Source organism: Chionomys nivalis, chromosome X (assembly GCF_950005125.1).
Source record: "Chionomys nivalis chromosome X, mChiNiv1.1, whole genome shotgun sequence".
Taxonomy (NCBI): Eukaryota; Metazoa; Chordata; class Mammalia; order Rodentia; family Cricetidae; genus Chionomys; species Chionomys nivalis.
In genome coordinates this window covers 131,921,768-131,938,217 of record NC_080112.1, presented here as the reverse complement: position 1 = coordinate 131,938,217, position 16,450 = coordinate 131,921,768, and the positions used below count along the sequence as shown (strand labels likewise).

The 16,450-nt window shown below is 41.4% G+C and overlaps 1 protein-coding gene across 4 annotated transcripts in view; it reads left to right on the top strand.

The window, feature by feature from the left end:
- Window positions 1-16,450, top strand: part of Ctps2 (CTP synthase 2) — a 122,332-nt gene that overhangs the window by 86,341 nt on the left and 19,541 nt on the right. For all 4 annotated transcript variants that reach the window (XM_057760125.1, XM_057760123.1, XM_057760122.1 and 1 more), the window contains exons 15-16: window positions 4,338-4,393; window positions 6,918-7,014. In XM_057760125.1, coding sequence (XP_057616108.1) covers window positions 4,338-4,393; window positions 6,918-7,014 — 153 coding nt within the window. The remainder of the gene's footprint in view (window positions 1-4,337; window positions 4,394-6,917; window positions 7,015-16,450) is intronic.

Below are 16,450 nucleotides of genomic sequence, written 5' to 3'. Positions count from 1 at the left end.
CACTTGTTAGAAAACCACTGAGCGGACTCTTGACCTTCACATGATATGGAATAGCTGGAACTTAAAGAGGAAAAATCCAAGAAGTTCTCAAAGCAAAAAGTCCTTTCTGTTGATAGCTCCAAGTAAGGTTCCATGGGTTCTAGGATCAGTGTCTTGTGGGAGCAGGGGTCTAAGAAAGTTAAGACCCTACCCTGGGCTTCTTATGGAAGTGTCTTTGGCTGGGCATGGTGGCACATACCTTTAATTCCAGCACATGGGAGGCAGCACTCTTGAGTTTGAGGCCAACCTAGCCTACAGAGTTCCAGAACAGCCAGGATTACACAGAGAAACATTATCTCAAAAAAAAAAAAATAAAAATAAACAACAATAACAAAAAGAAAGTTTCCTTGTCTACAAGGGAGGCACACAAGTGCTGAAACAATATTGGATAGAGGGCTTGAGAGAGAGCTTTGGTGACGTGCTTGTCTTTAAGTATAAGTGACGACACAGTGAAACCACTGAAGCAGACTACTCCATGGGTAAAAAGAAAGGCTGGGGGGTGGGGTGCACTGAGAAACAAAATGATGGAAGAGCAAGTGGATTTTATATGACAGGATAAATATAACCTGTTGAATCTGTATCATGTTACTTGTATATTACTTGTATGTATGTTTTCAGGGCTGACTGTTTGGCAATGGACACCAATGCTGTGCTCTTCCCTGGGGAAGACCGCCTCTCCCAGTCCCAGCTTTCCTCAGTTCTTTGGAGGGTTGGGGCAGTGTGGGCTTTCCCTCAGCCAGTTTGACATGCTCATTGTTGCCATCCTTGTTCGGCTCAATTTGGAGAGTCATGTACTGAGACTTTATGGGTCTGATTTCTGATATTATTATTTTTAAAATTTAATTTTATGTATATGAGTGCTCTTAAGTGCTGAGCCATCTCACCAGCCCCTAATCTTATTCTTAACACAGAAGTTTAAAGCATCACCATGGGTTGCTTTTCTGAGTTTATTTCTAGTAGATTTGTAAGCAATAAAAGATTTTAAATGCATAAGATAAAAATTCCAAACAACTGGATGTGGTGGCTCAGCCAGTAATCCCAGCTACCCCAGAAACCGAGGCAGGAGAATCATAAATTCAAAGCCTGCATGGGCTACATAGCAAGTTTAAGACCAGCCCAGGGAATTAATTTAGTGAGACCTTGTCTCAAAATAAAGAACTTTGTAAAATAAAAGTAAGACTGACAAAGACAGTGTGACTTAATCAATGTTCGAGCACTTCCCTAGTGTATCCAAGGACTTGGGTTTAATCTTTAGTACCAATAAATAAGTAAATTGATAACAAAAATTCCAGAAATGTCTCATACACTATGTGCATTATATATGCTTGTTCCATTTATTCATCACAAGTCTGTCACTACCTGTTGTGTAATAAGTGTTGGTGTTAAAGATCAGACAGGTCCCTATTTTGTCTTTTACCACATAGAACTTATGTTCTACATCCTTCCTTTCTATTTTTATTTCATTATCTAGAAATAACAATAACAGTTGTAGATATGATTTCTTTACTGTTTTAAAACTTGGATTTATTTGATCCACATAATGACTCTATAAAGTGGGGATAATCATTCCCATTTCACAGATAGGGAAAACTGAGACATCAAGACTAGCTCATTTACCCTAGGTACATATCTGTTAAATAGTATAGAGGGACTTAAAGCCATTTAGTCTGGCTTCAGAGTCTCTGTCTTCTTCTCCCTCCCTCTTCCTGTCGCCTGTGAGATAGGCACCTTAGCAAGTACAGACTGCCTTACGCTAGATAATAGTTCATAAATCACAAAGTTTCTGAGGCTCACACAGAGTTGGTGTAATGCCTCCCTACTTTCCAACTGTGTGTCACTGTTCTGTTTCCCATTTTTCTTTGTATGAACCAATAGTTTTAGTCCAGAGGTGATCCTGAATGACCCCACCCTTTGGCAGTATATCAGCAGTATATTTCTCAAAGGTCCCTTTTGCCTCAACTCTCCCCACTTTTCTCTAAAACATTTTTTTTTTAATTTTTAGAGATGGGGTTACTCTGCAACAACAGCTTTGGCTGTCTTGGAACTCACTGTGTAGACCAGGCTGGCCTTGAACTTAGAGATTTGACTGCCTTTGCCTCCCACTGCTGAATTAAAGGCATGGGCCACCACTGTCTGACTTCTCTAGAATACCTTAAGTGTTCACTATTATTCATTTCATCACCACACACCCTGTCTGTATGGGCAGAATCGCAAACAGAAGCTTGCCTGTGATCATCACTCACACAGAGGCCTGTAATTGGTATGTTTTTGTTCCGAGTCAAAAGCTCAAAGTCATGAGACATTAATTTGATCTTTCTCAGTGGAGACTTCCTATTGCTGCTTCATGATGTCTTTGAAAATCTATAGCTACTCTGTCTCCCTAGAAGAGCGTGGCTCCTGATTCTGGTAGAGCTTGACTGAGACTCCAGCCCTTTTTGTTCCTTGATATGTGCTGGGAATTGAACCACGAGGGTTGATGCTGTGGAGATCGTCACTGCTTTCTCAGTGGGTTCCAATATTGCAACCTAATTGAATGGCGTTTGCTGATGGAACTGGCTCTATCCATGTGATCCTGTAGTCACTGAGCATCCATTTTGTAGACTGCTGTGCCCAAGGTCTTGCTGAAGGTGGTGCACTGAGCCATGGTGGTGCAGCTACATGACTGTTTAAGTGCCCCCTTGCCTGATTTGCAGCCACACGCTCCTGATTGAGCATAGGTAAACAAGGTGATATTTAATCCACCAGCCTCTTCATTTTGATGCTCACCTGGTTTCCATGTGTCATCTGTTAAATAACACAACAGTGAACATCTTTGTGCTTTAGTTTTTGTCTTCATTTCACCACTCTGGCAGTATTAGGGAATCAAACCTAGAATCTGTCTATGACAGTTGTGGTGTGTGCGCCTGCGTGTGTGTGTTTATGTTAGTGTATGTGGGCACATATGTGCCATACCGTGTGTGTGTGTTTATATATATTTGTGTGCACTTATGTACTGTAGTTCATGTATAGAGGCCAGAGAACTTTTGGTTTCAGTTGTGGTGCTATGTACTTCAGACTACCTGGCTGAAAGCTTCCAGATAGTTCTGTCTCTACCCTCCATCGTGCTATATGAATGGTGGAATAACAGATGTGTACCACATTAGTTTTTTTCACATGGGTTTTGCTAACTGAACTTGGGTTGTCAGGCTTTTGAGGCAAATGCTTACACATGCTGAGCCATCTCCCCAGCCCAAATCCAGCATCTTGTGCCTGCCAAACTAGCACTCTACTGCTCACACATACCACCATGGAACTACACTCCTAGTGCAGAAGTCTAATGTTAGGTCACACACACCACCACGGAACTACACTTCTAGTATAGAAGTCTAATGTTCGGTCAGATACACACCACCACTGAACTACACTCCTAGTCCAGAAGTCTAATGTTAGGGTCAGAGTACATTTTAAGGTTGAACATGCAGTAATCTGGAGAGTGGGTGTCTTGGTTAGGGTTTCTATTGCTGAAATGAAACACCATGACCAAAAAGCAATTTGGGGAGGAAAGAGTTTATTCGGCTTATACTTGCACACCACAGTTCATCACTGAAAGAAGTCAGGACGGGAACTCACACAGGGCAGGATCCTGGAGATGCAGAAGCCATGGTGGAGTACTGCTTATTGGCTTGCTTTCCCTGGCTTTTTCAACCGGCTTTCTTACAGAACCCAGGACCACCAGCCCAGGGATGACACCACCCACCGTGGACTGGGCCCTCCCTCATTGATCACTAAATGAGAAAATGCCCTACAGCTGCATCTCAAGGAGGCATTTCCTCAGCTGAGGCTCCTTCCTCTGATGACTCTAGCTTGTGTCAGGTTGACACACAAAAGCACCCAGGACATAGGGTGAGAGAATATGCAGGTGGCTCTGGAGACGTGACTTACTTGGCAGAGTGCTTCCTTTGCATGCACAAAGCCATGAGTTTGATCACCAGTACCTCATAAAAATTGGGCATAGGGGCTGGGGAGATGGCTCAGTGTATACAGTACTTGCCTTGTAAGCATGAGAACCTGAGCTCTGATCCTCAGCGGCATGTAATGAGCTGGGCCTGGTGGTGTGCTCTTGTAATCTTAGCACTTGGTAAGCAGGGACAAGAGAATTGCTGCATGATTTCCTACCGGAAGACAAGAGAATCTACATTGTTCCTTGGAGTCTGGTCCTTTCTATGACTCTGTTGGAGATCACAGAGATCTACACTCTTGCCCTGATGTGCTTCTGAAGTTCATCACTCAGTGTTAATTCCATTCTTATGTCTTCACAGAGAAGCTTTATGGTGACGTTCCTTATATAGAAGAAAGACACAGACATCGCTATGAGGTATGCCTTTCATCTGAGTTACTGAGGGATGTGAATAATTGGTGCAGAGAATCCCAGCAATTGTAAGTAGGCCCTTTGGGAACTGTGTCCAGCTTCATAATATCTGTAGGTGAGGCTGCTATATTTCCGTAGCATCTCTCACTCTGAGAGGAAGCTGTTACGATAAAAGAGTAGATGATGGCAGAGCATCACAGAACCTGAGTGCAAATAAACAGACATGGCAAAAAGACTATCCTCGACCAAAACAAGTCACCATTCTTCCTTATCCTCTGCCTCTTATTTCTCAGGATTGGGAAAGATAGATAACCTCTAACAAGGAGCCAAATGCTTCCGGCACAGGAGTGCGTTTCTGGATCTAAGAGGAGTTAACTGCTGAAATTGCATCAGACAAAGCGTGGCATCTGGAACTGTGCATTGTCATTCTGGGATTAGGCAGCCAGTCTGATGTCTTTGACTTTGAAGAGTAGGAATCTTTGCTTGTTGTTTATTCAAACCAATTTGAACAGGGCACTTATTAGCCCAGGTCACAGGCTCAAACATGGTACAACCAGGACTCCTGTTGTCTCCATAGTTCTCTTGGCCTTCCTTTTCTATGTGTTTGGTTTGCCCAGAATGGTCTCTCTCATCATTGTAAGATGGTTGCCAGTGGCAACTGGAGCATCATGGAACTTTCCTTCAGTCTGATTAGGTCACTTTTATTTGTCTGTTAGTTTTTGTTTTTGTTTTTGTTTGAGACAAGATTTTACCGTGTAACTGGCTGGCCTGGAATGCCTATGTAGACTAGGCTGCCATCAAATTCATAGAGACCTGGCCGGATGGTGGTGGCACACGCCTTTAATCCCAGGACTCGGGAGGCAGAGGCGGACAGATCTCTGAGTTCGAGGCCAGCCTGATCTACAAGAGCTAGTTCTAGGACAGGCTTCAAAGCTACAGAGAAACCCTGTCTCGAAAAAACAAAAACAAACAAAAAACAAAACAAAAAAAGGTTTTTTTTTTTTTTTTTTTTTTTTTTTTTTTTTTTTTTTTTTTTTTTACGGTTTCAGAGGTTTGGTCCATCTTCATCATGGTGGGGAGCAGAGCTGCACATAAAAAGCTGGAGCAGTAGCTGAACGCTACATCCTGGTCCATAGACTGAGTGGGGGAAGGAGAGATACTGGGCCTGGCATGAGCATTTGAAACCTCAAGCCCACCCCAGTGATACACTTCCTCCAACAAGGCCACACCTCCTAATCTTTCTAAACTTTCTCAAATAGTGATAATGACTAAGCATTCAAAAATATGAGCCTATGGGGGCCATTCTTATTCAAACCACCACAATGGGTTAATTGTATTTGTCTTTGTCAATTGGAGTCAGCTTCTAGAAAGGGACAGAAAGAGTCCCGAGATCAAGGGAAAGAGGAATTTCAATGCTCACTCAAACTTGTGATTTGGGGTCCTGGGGAGATGGCTCTGGGTAAAGTGCTTGCCTCATAAGTGTGAGGACTAGAATTTAGATTCCCAGCACCCACATAAGTGCTGGGAAGTGTGATGACCTGTCTATCATCTCAGCACACAGCAGACTAAAGCAGGATCCTCAGGGCAAGCTGAGCAAGCTCCAGGTTTAGGGGGCCCAACCTTACTGGACCATGAAAGAAAACACCCAACCCAACTCTGGCTTCCATGTATATGCACACTCGAGCACATGCACCCATACCCATAACATGCAAATACGCTTATACACGTGCACACTATACACATACACATTTTAAAAATTAGAATTTGGGGATAGATAGTGTATGTTACTTTCTTGTTGCTTTGTAAAATACACACAAGAGAAACTTAAAGAAAGATTTACTTTGGTTCATAGTTTAAGGAGAAATAGGCCATCATTATAAGGAGATCATGATGGGGAAATCAGATATGAGGTATCTGATACCATTTTGACAGCAGTTAGGAAGAAGGGAGAGAGAGGGGAAAGTAAAGGGGAGGGAAGAAGGGAGGAATGCTGATATTCAGCTTATTTTCTCCTTTTTTCCTTTTTATTTAGTTCAGCGCCCCTAACCATGGGGTAATGCTGCCTCTATCAGGATGGTTATTCCCTTCTTAGCCATTAACTCTTTGGAAATGTTCTATACACATGCCCAGAAGTGTGTCTCCCCAATAATTGTAAATCTAGTTAAACTGACAATGAATATTGGCCATCACAGATTGTTAAGTACACCTAACTCAGGGAAGCAGCAGATACAAGGATGTCTATAAGTGGTTGGTATCAAGGTTCTGATTCAGAATATTTGCATTGCCATGGTCCTTTTCCCTATCTTATCTCTGAGTGATACAGCATGAATCTCCCAGGTTCATGTGACTTGAATTAGACTTCATGTCTCAAATTCATCAGGAGTTTAAAATGAGATTTGGGGTGTTGAATATAGGAATTAAGTAGAGGGTCAATGCAATGGAAAAACCTTCCAGTGGATGCAGGACCTCTTTATAAGCTGTTTGAATTTTTCTGTAGTTCAAAACTTGACTTTCTTGCTTGCATTTCCAGGTAAACCCTAACATGATCAACCGATTTGAGAAGAAAGACCTTCGCTTTGTTGGTCAGGATGTAGATGGGAAGAGGATGGAAATTATTGAATTGACAAGTAAGTGGGTTCTTTGTTTCTAGAAAGCTTCATAATGACCTAATACCATTTTGTCATACACAGACTAATTTGGGATCTAGTTCATTGTCCCCTCCTCCAGTTCCTCAATCCCTTGAAATACATACAGAACTTTGGAATGTGTGGAAAACACATTGCTTATAATCCTTATCATTTTGGGACCTGTTAGTCTGAACTTAGCATCAGTAGCTGTATTTTCCCATCTACCAGCTGTACAAGTAGTAGGCAGCTTTGCCATTTTCCCTTCTCAATCCCATGGCAGCTCTAAATGCTCTGCAGAAAGCAGACAGCTCTTCTACTGGTGTTCTTGCTTTTCTCCTTGCTCTTGTTGGTAACTATGGATGTCTACTGTATGCATATCCAAGATCATCTACTAACTCTCTCTACTGCTTGTGCTTGAAGGGCAACCTTGACCAGTCATTGAATTTCTAGACACTAATCATTCCACTTAGAGTTTTTCATAAGACCAAGCAAGGGGCTGGAGATGTAGCTTAGTTGGTAGAATGCTTGCCTGGCATGTGCAAAGCCCTCGGTTTTGTCCCCAGCACAGTATAACCTAGGCATGGTGGCACATTCTAGTAAAGTAATCCTGGCAGGAGGAGCAGAAGTTCAAGGTTATTCTTGGGTACATGTTGAGATCAGCCTAAACTACATAAAACCCTGTCTTAAAGCAAAAAAAAAAAAAAAAAAACACAAAGGACTAGACTTCTGTTAAGGAAAAGCACAGAAGAGTGTAATTAAAGTACTTGGAAATTTTTGATTCAGGGAGATTGCTTTGATTTATAGACCAGCCTGGGCTTGTAGTGAGTTTGAGGCAGGTTTGGGTTACATGAAATAAATAAGTAGCACAGAAATTGTATATGACTAGGCTAGGAGACCCTGAAAGCATAGATCCAAAAGCACACATTTGTTACTGACAAGACAGAAGGCAGCATTCTTCTCATTCAGCTCTATATGGACATAGTATGCCTGAGCTCCTAGCTTCTCTCAGCTCCTTAGCTTGCCCAGCGCGAACGCTCTTTCACTCTGTAGCTAATACCTTTCCCCCATTTTTAAGTGATTAAAAAACTTCAAAAGAATATTTGTGACATGAGAAAATAATTATGTAATTATGTTACATTTGAGTTTCTGTGTCCGTAAATAGTTTTATTGGAGATTGGTATAGGGGTAGGAAGGTGTAACCTTTTTTCTCACTCACCAAGGTCACAGCTGACATTCCTGTGACAAAAGATTAATAAAAGAAATGGATGGGGATTTAGCTCAGTGGTAGGAGGCCCTGGGTTCAGTCCTCAGCTCTGGAAGAAAACAAACAAATAAATAAAAGAGCAAAGCATATTCTAGTTAGCTTTTCTATTATTGTTATATACCACTATTACCAAAAACAACTTAGGGAAGAAAGTGTTTATTTCATCTTACAGGATATGTATAGTCCATCATCAAGGTAAGCCAAGGCACAAGCTTGAAGTAAAACCACAGAGGAATGCTGCTAATTGACTTGCTCCCAGGTAGCTGGCGATGGTATGGCCCACAGTTGTCTGGCCACCCTACATCAATTAGTAGTCAAGAAAAATATTCCAAAGACATGATTGTGGACTAATCTTTTGGAGGTAGTGCTTCAAATGAGATTCCTCTTCCAAGATGTGTTAAGTTGACAACTAAGATTAGTGATCACAAATCTACTCCTTGTCAATGTGACAAACAAATCACCGTTAAACCATAACTTTTCCTTTTTTATTCCCAAGATCTCATGTTGGTATTGTAGTATATAATGGTCCAATTTTTAAAGTCTCAAAACCTTTAAAAATTTTAATGCTTTAAAAGTTCAGTATCTCTTTAAAAGTCCAAGATTGTTTAACTATAGGCTGTTGTAAAATTAAAAACAAACAAAAAAGCAAGCAAACAAAATAATTATATACATTCTTATCTGAAGAGATCAAAGGAAAACCAAAATCTTAACAGTGTAAAAAACTCCATGTCCGTAGTCTGAGACTCATTCATGATCTTCTGAGCTCCAAAAGGTTTGGGCAGTCCCACTTCTCTGGCTCTGCCACCAAGAGCACTCAGCTTGTGTTATAGGTACAGGCTGGCTTCTTTCCATACCTGCTACTGTCCTTGGCTGTTTGTTGTTCCAGAGTCCTGGAGTCTTCAATAATCTGGGGTCTCCACTGCAGCTGGGGTTGCACCTTCATCAGTGGCCTTCCCTAGCTTCTCTTCTGGGATTCAAACTTTGCCATATGGCACTGATCCTCTTCTCTTCATGACTCAGTTTTTCAGCTTTCACACCACCAAAACAATCCGTAGCACTGCCAGGTGGTGGTGGTGCACATTTTTAACCCCAGTGCTTGGAAGGCGGGGTGGGGGTGGGGGTGAGATCTCTGTGAGTTCAAGGTCAGATTGAGTTCTAGGACATTGAGGCCTACACAGAGAAATCCTATCTCGAAAAAACAAAACAAAACCCCCCAAAAGTACCATGTAGGCAACTCTTACACATTAATAAGGTAGACACTGACCAAAATTAGGGAGGAAAGGGCTTATTTTATCTTACAAGTCCATCATCAAGAATGCAAGGCAGGAGCTTGAAGCAAAATCCATGGAGAAATGCTGCTTGCTGGCTTGCTACCAAGCTCACATTCAGCTACCTTTCTTAATACAGCCCAGGCCTGGTGTTGCCCTCAGTGAACTGGACCCTTTTGTGTCAATTAGCAATCAAGAACATGGTGGCCTACAGCCATGACCACAGGTCTCTCTGGTGGAGGCAATTCTTTTGGAGAGGCTTCCTCTTCCCAGGTGTGTCAGGTCGACAAGATTAGCTATCACAAAGCCTAACAAGTCTATTTAGTTTCATGTGACACAGGGCCTTCAGAAATGAAGACCCAAAGATCCAGGGGAAACTCTTTTTATTCTTAGCTTTGAAGAGGAATAGACAGTCTTGTGGAAATGTGATAAGGCATTATGGTAAATGTGATCAGGTGTAATAGACGGAGGGGCCAGCAAGACTGTCCAGATTCTTCTTGGCTTCTCTCTGCAGCAATCTTCCCTCACAGATGCGGGGCAGAATCCCCTGGGAATGAGGGTCTTCCCCTCTACCCCGCTGGTTTTGTTTTTATTTTTCTGATACAGTCTCATATATTCCAGGCTTGTCTTCTTCAACTCAGTACCTAGCTGAGGCTTGCCTTGAACTCTTGATTTACTTGGCTCTACCTTCCAGATGCTGGAATCACAGGTGTAGGCTACCATGCCTGGCAAGAATGAGGGTCTTTTGACTTTCATGAATGGTGATTCCAAGAGTTTATGCTGGCTCTCACATACAAAGGCAGGAATTGTCAGAGTGACTTTGCTTCTGATGATACTTTTAATGTTTCAGTAAGAGAGATGCGTAGTTAGGAAAGACACTTCATGACTTGCAATGCTTAACATATTTATTATTCAGCCCTTTGCAGAAATATTTGCCACCCCCAGTCTAGACACATGACTATACATTTTATTTGACAAACTTGAAGACTTGGGGAATTTCTTCTTGATCTGTTTGTTTGAATGGATGTTCTCTTGGCATGTTAATTTTATGTCAAACAATTTAAAAGCTCTACAAACTCTTCCTCAAGACATTTTACATTAATGTACCATCAGTCTCCTCTCCTGGGGAGTTTCTTACCCTCTCTGCCATTGACATTTGGAGCAAGATTATTCTTTGTTGTTGGGCTGTGTGGTTATTGGTCAGCATCCCTGGCCTTTGGTCAGTGGATACTAGTAGCAGACCTACTTCCCTCTACCCCTTAGTTGTAGTGTTCCAAAATAATCTTTACAGAGTTGCGGGAAATGTCTATCTTCTTGGCAGAGTATTTGTCCAGGATGCACAAGGTCCTAGGCTCAATCCACAGTATCTCAATGCCAGGTGTGGTGGTGCATGCTTGTAATCCTGGCACTTGGAAGGTAGAAGCAAGCGGATCAGCAGTTCAAGGTCATCCTTAGGTTCATTGAAGTCTACTTGGGCTACAAGAAACCTTGTCTCAAAAACCAAACCAAACCCAACCCAACCAACCAATCAACCAGTCAAACAAAAAACCATCTGTAGACACTAGCAAATCAGGAACCGCCTCCTTCCTGATTAATGACCATTCTCCTAGGTCATCAACTTGCTATTGGACTGTAAGCTCTTCCTCCCCTTCACACCCCAACTTGTAATCACTTGTCATGTGCCACAGAGTCTATTAATGCAGAGAAAGTGTTTGAGATTGGCCTTCCAGTTCCTGTCACCTTAGCCTCACTGCATGATGGCTTCAAGTCTGACTTGTCCTCAAGTTCTTCCCTGCCTCTAGGTTCTCCCATCTCTAGTACTTTCTAAGCAGGACAGGGCTCTGGCTTTGCAGTCTAATCATGTGAAATTGTTGGAGAAACCTCTTTGATTGGTTGAGTGTGAAGTACATGTTGGATACTCTAAAATGGAAGCCCAAACTGGGTATGGGGGTGCATGCCTGTAATTCCAAGATTTAGGAGGCCAAGCAGGAGGATCACTGTGAGTTTGAAGACTATCTGGTTTACATAGTGGACTCTAGGCCAGCCAGGGCAACATAAGGAGACCTTGTTGACAAATAAATTAATAGCCAGGCATGGTGGCTCATGTCTTTTATCCCAGCACTTGGGAAGCAGAGGCTGCTGGATCCCCGAGTTCCTGGACAGCCAACGCTACACAGAGAGACCCTGTCTCAAACAAATCCATAAAATAAAGTGTTAGAATGATGTTAGAAAACCTGCTTTTCTTTCTTTCTTTCTTTCTTTCTTTCTTTCTTTCTTTCTTTCTTTCTTTCTTTCTTTCTTTCTTTTTTTTTTGATGGTGGTGCACACATTTAATGCCAGTATTCAGGAGGCAGAGTCAGGTGGATTTTTGTGAGTTTGAGGCCAGCCTGGTCTACAGAGTGAGCTCCAGGACAGGCTACAAAGCTACACAGAGAAACCCCATCTCAAAAAAACCATATATATGTATATTTATGAAATTATGAAAGAACAATATATATGTGTACATATATAAATATATATGCAAATGCATATATGTGAAATTATCAAAGAACAAATTTAACTTGCTAAAAATATTATTGATCATAAACAACCAAAATATATAAAATTGAATTTTTTCATAATTATGCTTTATTTTATTTTTACTTTTTTAAAAATTGTTTTTATTGATTTATATAGTTTCCTCTGCTTCCCTCCCTTCTTCTCCCCTCCCCTTCTACCTTCTCTCATGATCTCCATGCTCCCAATTTACTCATGTCTTTTTCTACTTCCCATGTAGATTAGATCCATGTATGTGTCTCTTAGGGTACTCATTGTTGTCTAGGTTCTCTGGGATTGTGAATTGTAGGCTGGTTTTCTTTGCTTTATGTCTAAAAGCCTCTTATGAGTGAGTGCATATTATATTTGTCTTTCTGGGTCTGGGTTACTTCACTCAATATGATGTTTTCTAGATCCATCCATTTGCCTGCAAATTTCAAGATGTCATTATTTTTTTTTCTGCTCTGTAGTACTCCATTGTGTAAATGTACCACATTTTCCTTATCCATTCTTTGATCGAGGGGCATTTAGGTTGTTTCCGGGTTCTGGCTATGACAAGCAAAGCTGCTATGAACATAGTTGAGCACATTTCCTTGTGGTACAATTGAGCATCCTTTAGGTATATACCCAACAGTGAGATTGCTGGGTCTTGAGGAAGGTTGTTTTTTAATCTTCTGAGAAATCACCATACTGATTTCCAAAGGGGCTGTACCAGCTTGCATTCCCACCAGTAATGCAGGAGTGTTCCCTTTTCCCCACAACCTCTCCAGCATAAGTTGTTGTCAGTGTTTTTGATCTTGGCCGTTCTTACAGGTGTAAGATGGAATCTCAGAGTTGTTTTGATTTGCATTTCTCTGATGACTAAGGATGTTGAACATTTCCTTAAGTGCCTTTAAGCCATTTTAGATTCCTCTGTTGAGAGTTCTCTGTTTAGGTCTGTACTCCATTTTTTAATTAGATTATTTGTTCTTTTTTTTTTTTTTTTTTTTTTTTGGTTTTTCGAGACAGGGTTTCTCTGTGGTTTTGGAGCCTGTCCTGGAACTAGCTCTTGTAGACCAGGCTGGTCTCGAACTCCCAGAGATCCGCCTGCCTCTGCCTCCCGAGTGCTGGGATTAAAGGTGTGCGCCACCAACGCCCGGCTATTTGTTCTTTTGATGACCAATTTCTTGAGTTCTTTGTATATTTTGGAGATAAGCCCTCTGTTTGATGTGGGGTTGGTGAAGATCTTTTCCCTACGGGCTGCCATTTTGTCTTGTTGATCTTCTCCTTTGCTTTACAGAAGCTTCACAGTTTCAGGAGGTCCTGTTTATTAATTGTTTTTCTCAGTGTCTGTGCTATTGGAGTTATATTTAGGAAATGGTCTTCTGTGCCAGTGAGTTCAAGTGTTCTTCCCCTCTTTCTCTTTTATGGGAAAACCTGCTTTTTCAACCTCTGTGCTTTAGGCTTCCAGACTCTCTTTACAACTTGGCATCTGTTTCTCCATCTCAGCTCAGGTCATAATTCTCTGATTTAAATGCTTTTTTCTGTCTTTTACCATTTCGATGTTCCATAATCTATTTGAGTGCTTCAAGAATCTCAAACAGAAAGGAAGTGGGGGTGAATCCCAATCTGGAAGGAGACTTGATGTTGGAGATGGCTTCCTTGAACATAGTAGCCTCTTACCTAGACCCTGAAAGAAAATAATGGATATTTAGTGTGTTTATTAGATGCTTGATCTGAAAGCCCCTGCTAGGGACTCCATATGTACCTGTGGTGTGCCTCACAAAGTGGTCGATGGATGTTAATTCCTTCCTTTATGGAGGAGGCTGGAGTTCAGAGAGGTTAAATAACATGTCCAGGACCATTGAACAGGCATTAGGAGGAGGGGAGTAAACTCAGGTTGTAAACTTCTTCTATCGCCACCTTCAAAATATTTTAGTTTTCTGTATATCCATTGGGTCTTCTGACTAGAGTATATTTTGTGGAGGTTATTGTCTAATTTTGTCTTTTGGTTTTTTTTTTTTTTTTTTTTTTTGAGATACAAGGTATCATTCAGTAGCTCAAACATTTCTAAAATACACTATGTAGCCCACCAACTTGAGACAGTCCTCCTGCTTCAGCTTCTCAAGTGCTGGCATTACAGTGTCTGGTTGCTGTGTAGAGTTTTGAATGAGAATAGTGATGGTGTGTTTCAGGAGTCATTTTGATGTTGAATTCAAGTGTGATCACTGATGGCTGTTGAAGGCTACCAGCCTTTCCTGACTTGTGAGAAGGGGGCAGAGAATTTCTTAAGCAAATAGCTGTTTGTTTACTTGGTTCAAGTGCTTATTCTCTTTTCATTCTCGTGCTTCTCTTATTATCAGCAAATACCGAGAGGCCACTTTCTTCACAAAGATTTAGATTCCCATTGACGCCTTCAGATTTAATGAAGGCTGGGAAGGAAATGAGAGCTGCTGTAAAACCTTGCAGGTTTTAAAAGCCGACTGCAAGGGAATTCATTTTATGAAGGAAAATTCCCCAGAAGATTTTGATCTTAAGTACCCTTTAGAAGCATAGTCACAAGTCTCTACTGTCCCTCAAGGATTCTGAGAGGAACAAGACTTGAGATTTGTAGAATGTCAGAATCTGCTTAGAAGCCGTTAAGAGCATTACTTTTAAAGGTACTTTGTTTGACTGATAGAACATCATCAAAATAAAAACTCATCATTCTTCATATCCACACAGAGAATTTGCTTGAATAAAGCGATTCCGAGCAATGATCCATTCATTGAAATAGTCTGTCCCTGGCTATGACATGATGTGTGTCACAGCATCTCTCTGTAGCTCTGCAGAAATAGACGTACTGTCTTTTTCTTTCTAAGACATCCCTAGATATTATGCTATAATGTTTAATGTGTTTTACTTTAAAGTTATATTGCTCAATTTCTTCTCTAAGCATAGATGACTTTTCTTTGTTTTTAAAATAAATTTTTGTTTATTATGTTTTTTGTGTTTTCTTTTACTTTAGCACATTTATTTATTTGTGGGGGGTGGGTTGAAGGGGGGCCTCATGCCATGGCTTGTGTATGGAGGTTGGAAGACAGTTTTTGATGCTTTCCTTCCACCACATGGGTCCCAGGGATGGAATTCAAGTAGTCAGGTTTGGTGGAGGCAAACATTTTACCTGCTGAGCCATTTCTTAAGGCCCTTGGTTTTTTGTTTGTTTGTTTTTATTTTTCTGAGACAGGATCGCACTATGTATCTGAGGCTTACAGTGTAGACCACCACTTTCAAAGTTATGGTGATCCTCCTGTCTCTGCCTCCTGAATGCTGGGATTACAAGCTTTTACCACTATGTTTGGACTGTTCTAGTTTGCTTTCTGTTGTTATAAATAGTATGACCAAAAGCAACTTGGTGAAGAAAGAGTTTATTTTGGCTTATACTTCCAGGTCACAGTTCATCATTGAGGGAAATCAAGGCAGGAAGTGAAGCAGAAACCATGGAGGAACACTGCTTGCTGGCTTATGTTCTAGATTATGCTCAGTTTATATATATTTATATCCCAGACCCAATTACATGCGGATGGTGCTACTCACAGTGGGCTGGCCCTCCCTCATCAATTAAGCCAATCTCTTACAGGCATGGATAGGCCAGCATGATCAATGCAGTTCTTCACTTGAGGTCCCCCTTTCCCAGGTGACTCTAAGTTCTATCACATTGACAATAAAAACTAATGAGGACACTGACTTTTGTTTTGTTTTGCTTTTCTTTGAGAGTGGGTCTCCTGTAGTCCAGGATGACTTTGAAGTGTAGCTGAAGATGACCTTGAACTCCTGATCTTCCTGCCTTCACCTCTGGGGTGCTGGGATGATACTCGCACCAACATACTCAGCTCTTTTTTTTTTCTTTTGTTGAGGGAGAAGGTATCATTTCCTGTGACAAACTTTCATAGCTGAGAAGCCCTGTAATTCAAAGAGGCTTCTGCTTACATATAGGGTATTCCTCCTTTGGAACAGGTCAGACCTGTTCAGGAGAATTTGTTCCAAAGCAGAAACTAATCTGCCTGCTCGGTCTAGTGGCTACCAACTATTGAATGTTCAATTAATTTCTGTGTATGTGTGTGTGTGTGTGTGTGTGTGTGTGTGTCTATGCAAAGGCCAGAGGAAGACATCAGTGTCTTTTATCACTCTACCTTATTGCCATGAGATGGAGGTTTCTCAACAATCTGGAAACTCTCCATTTGCTGCTAGGCTGGCTGACCAGGAAGCTCCCCCACCCATTCTGTCTTCACCCTCCTATGCCGGGATTCCAGGCATGGGGCAATGGCACCAAACTCTTTTACATGGATGCTGGGGATTTGAACTCAGGTTCTCATGCTTGCTTAGAAAAATGTTTTATCCACTAAGCCAC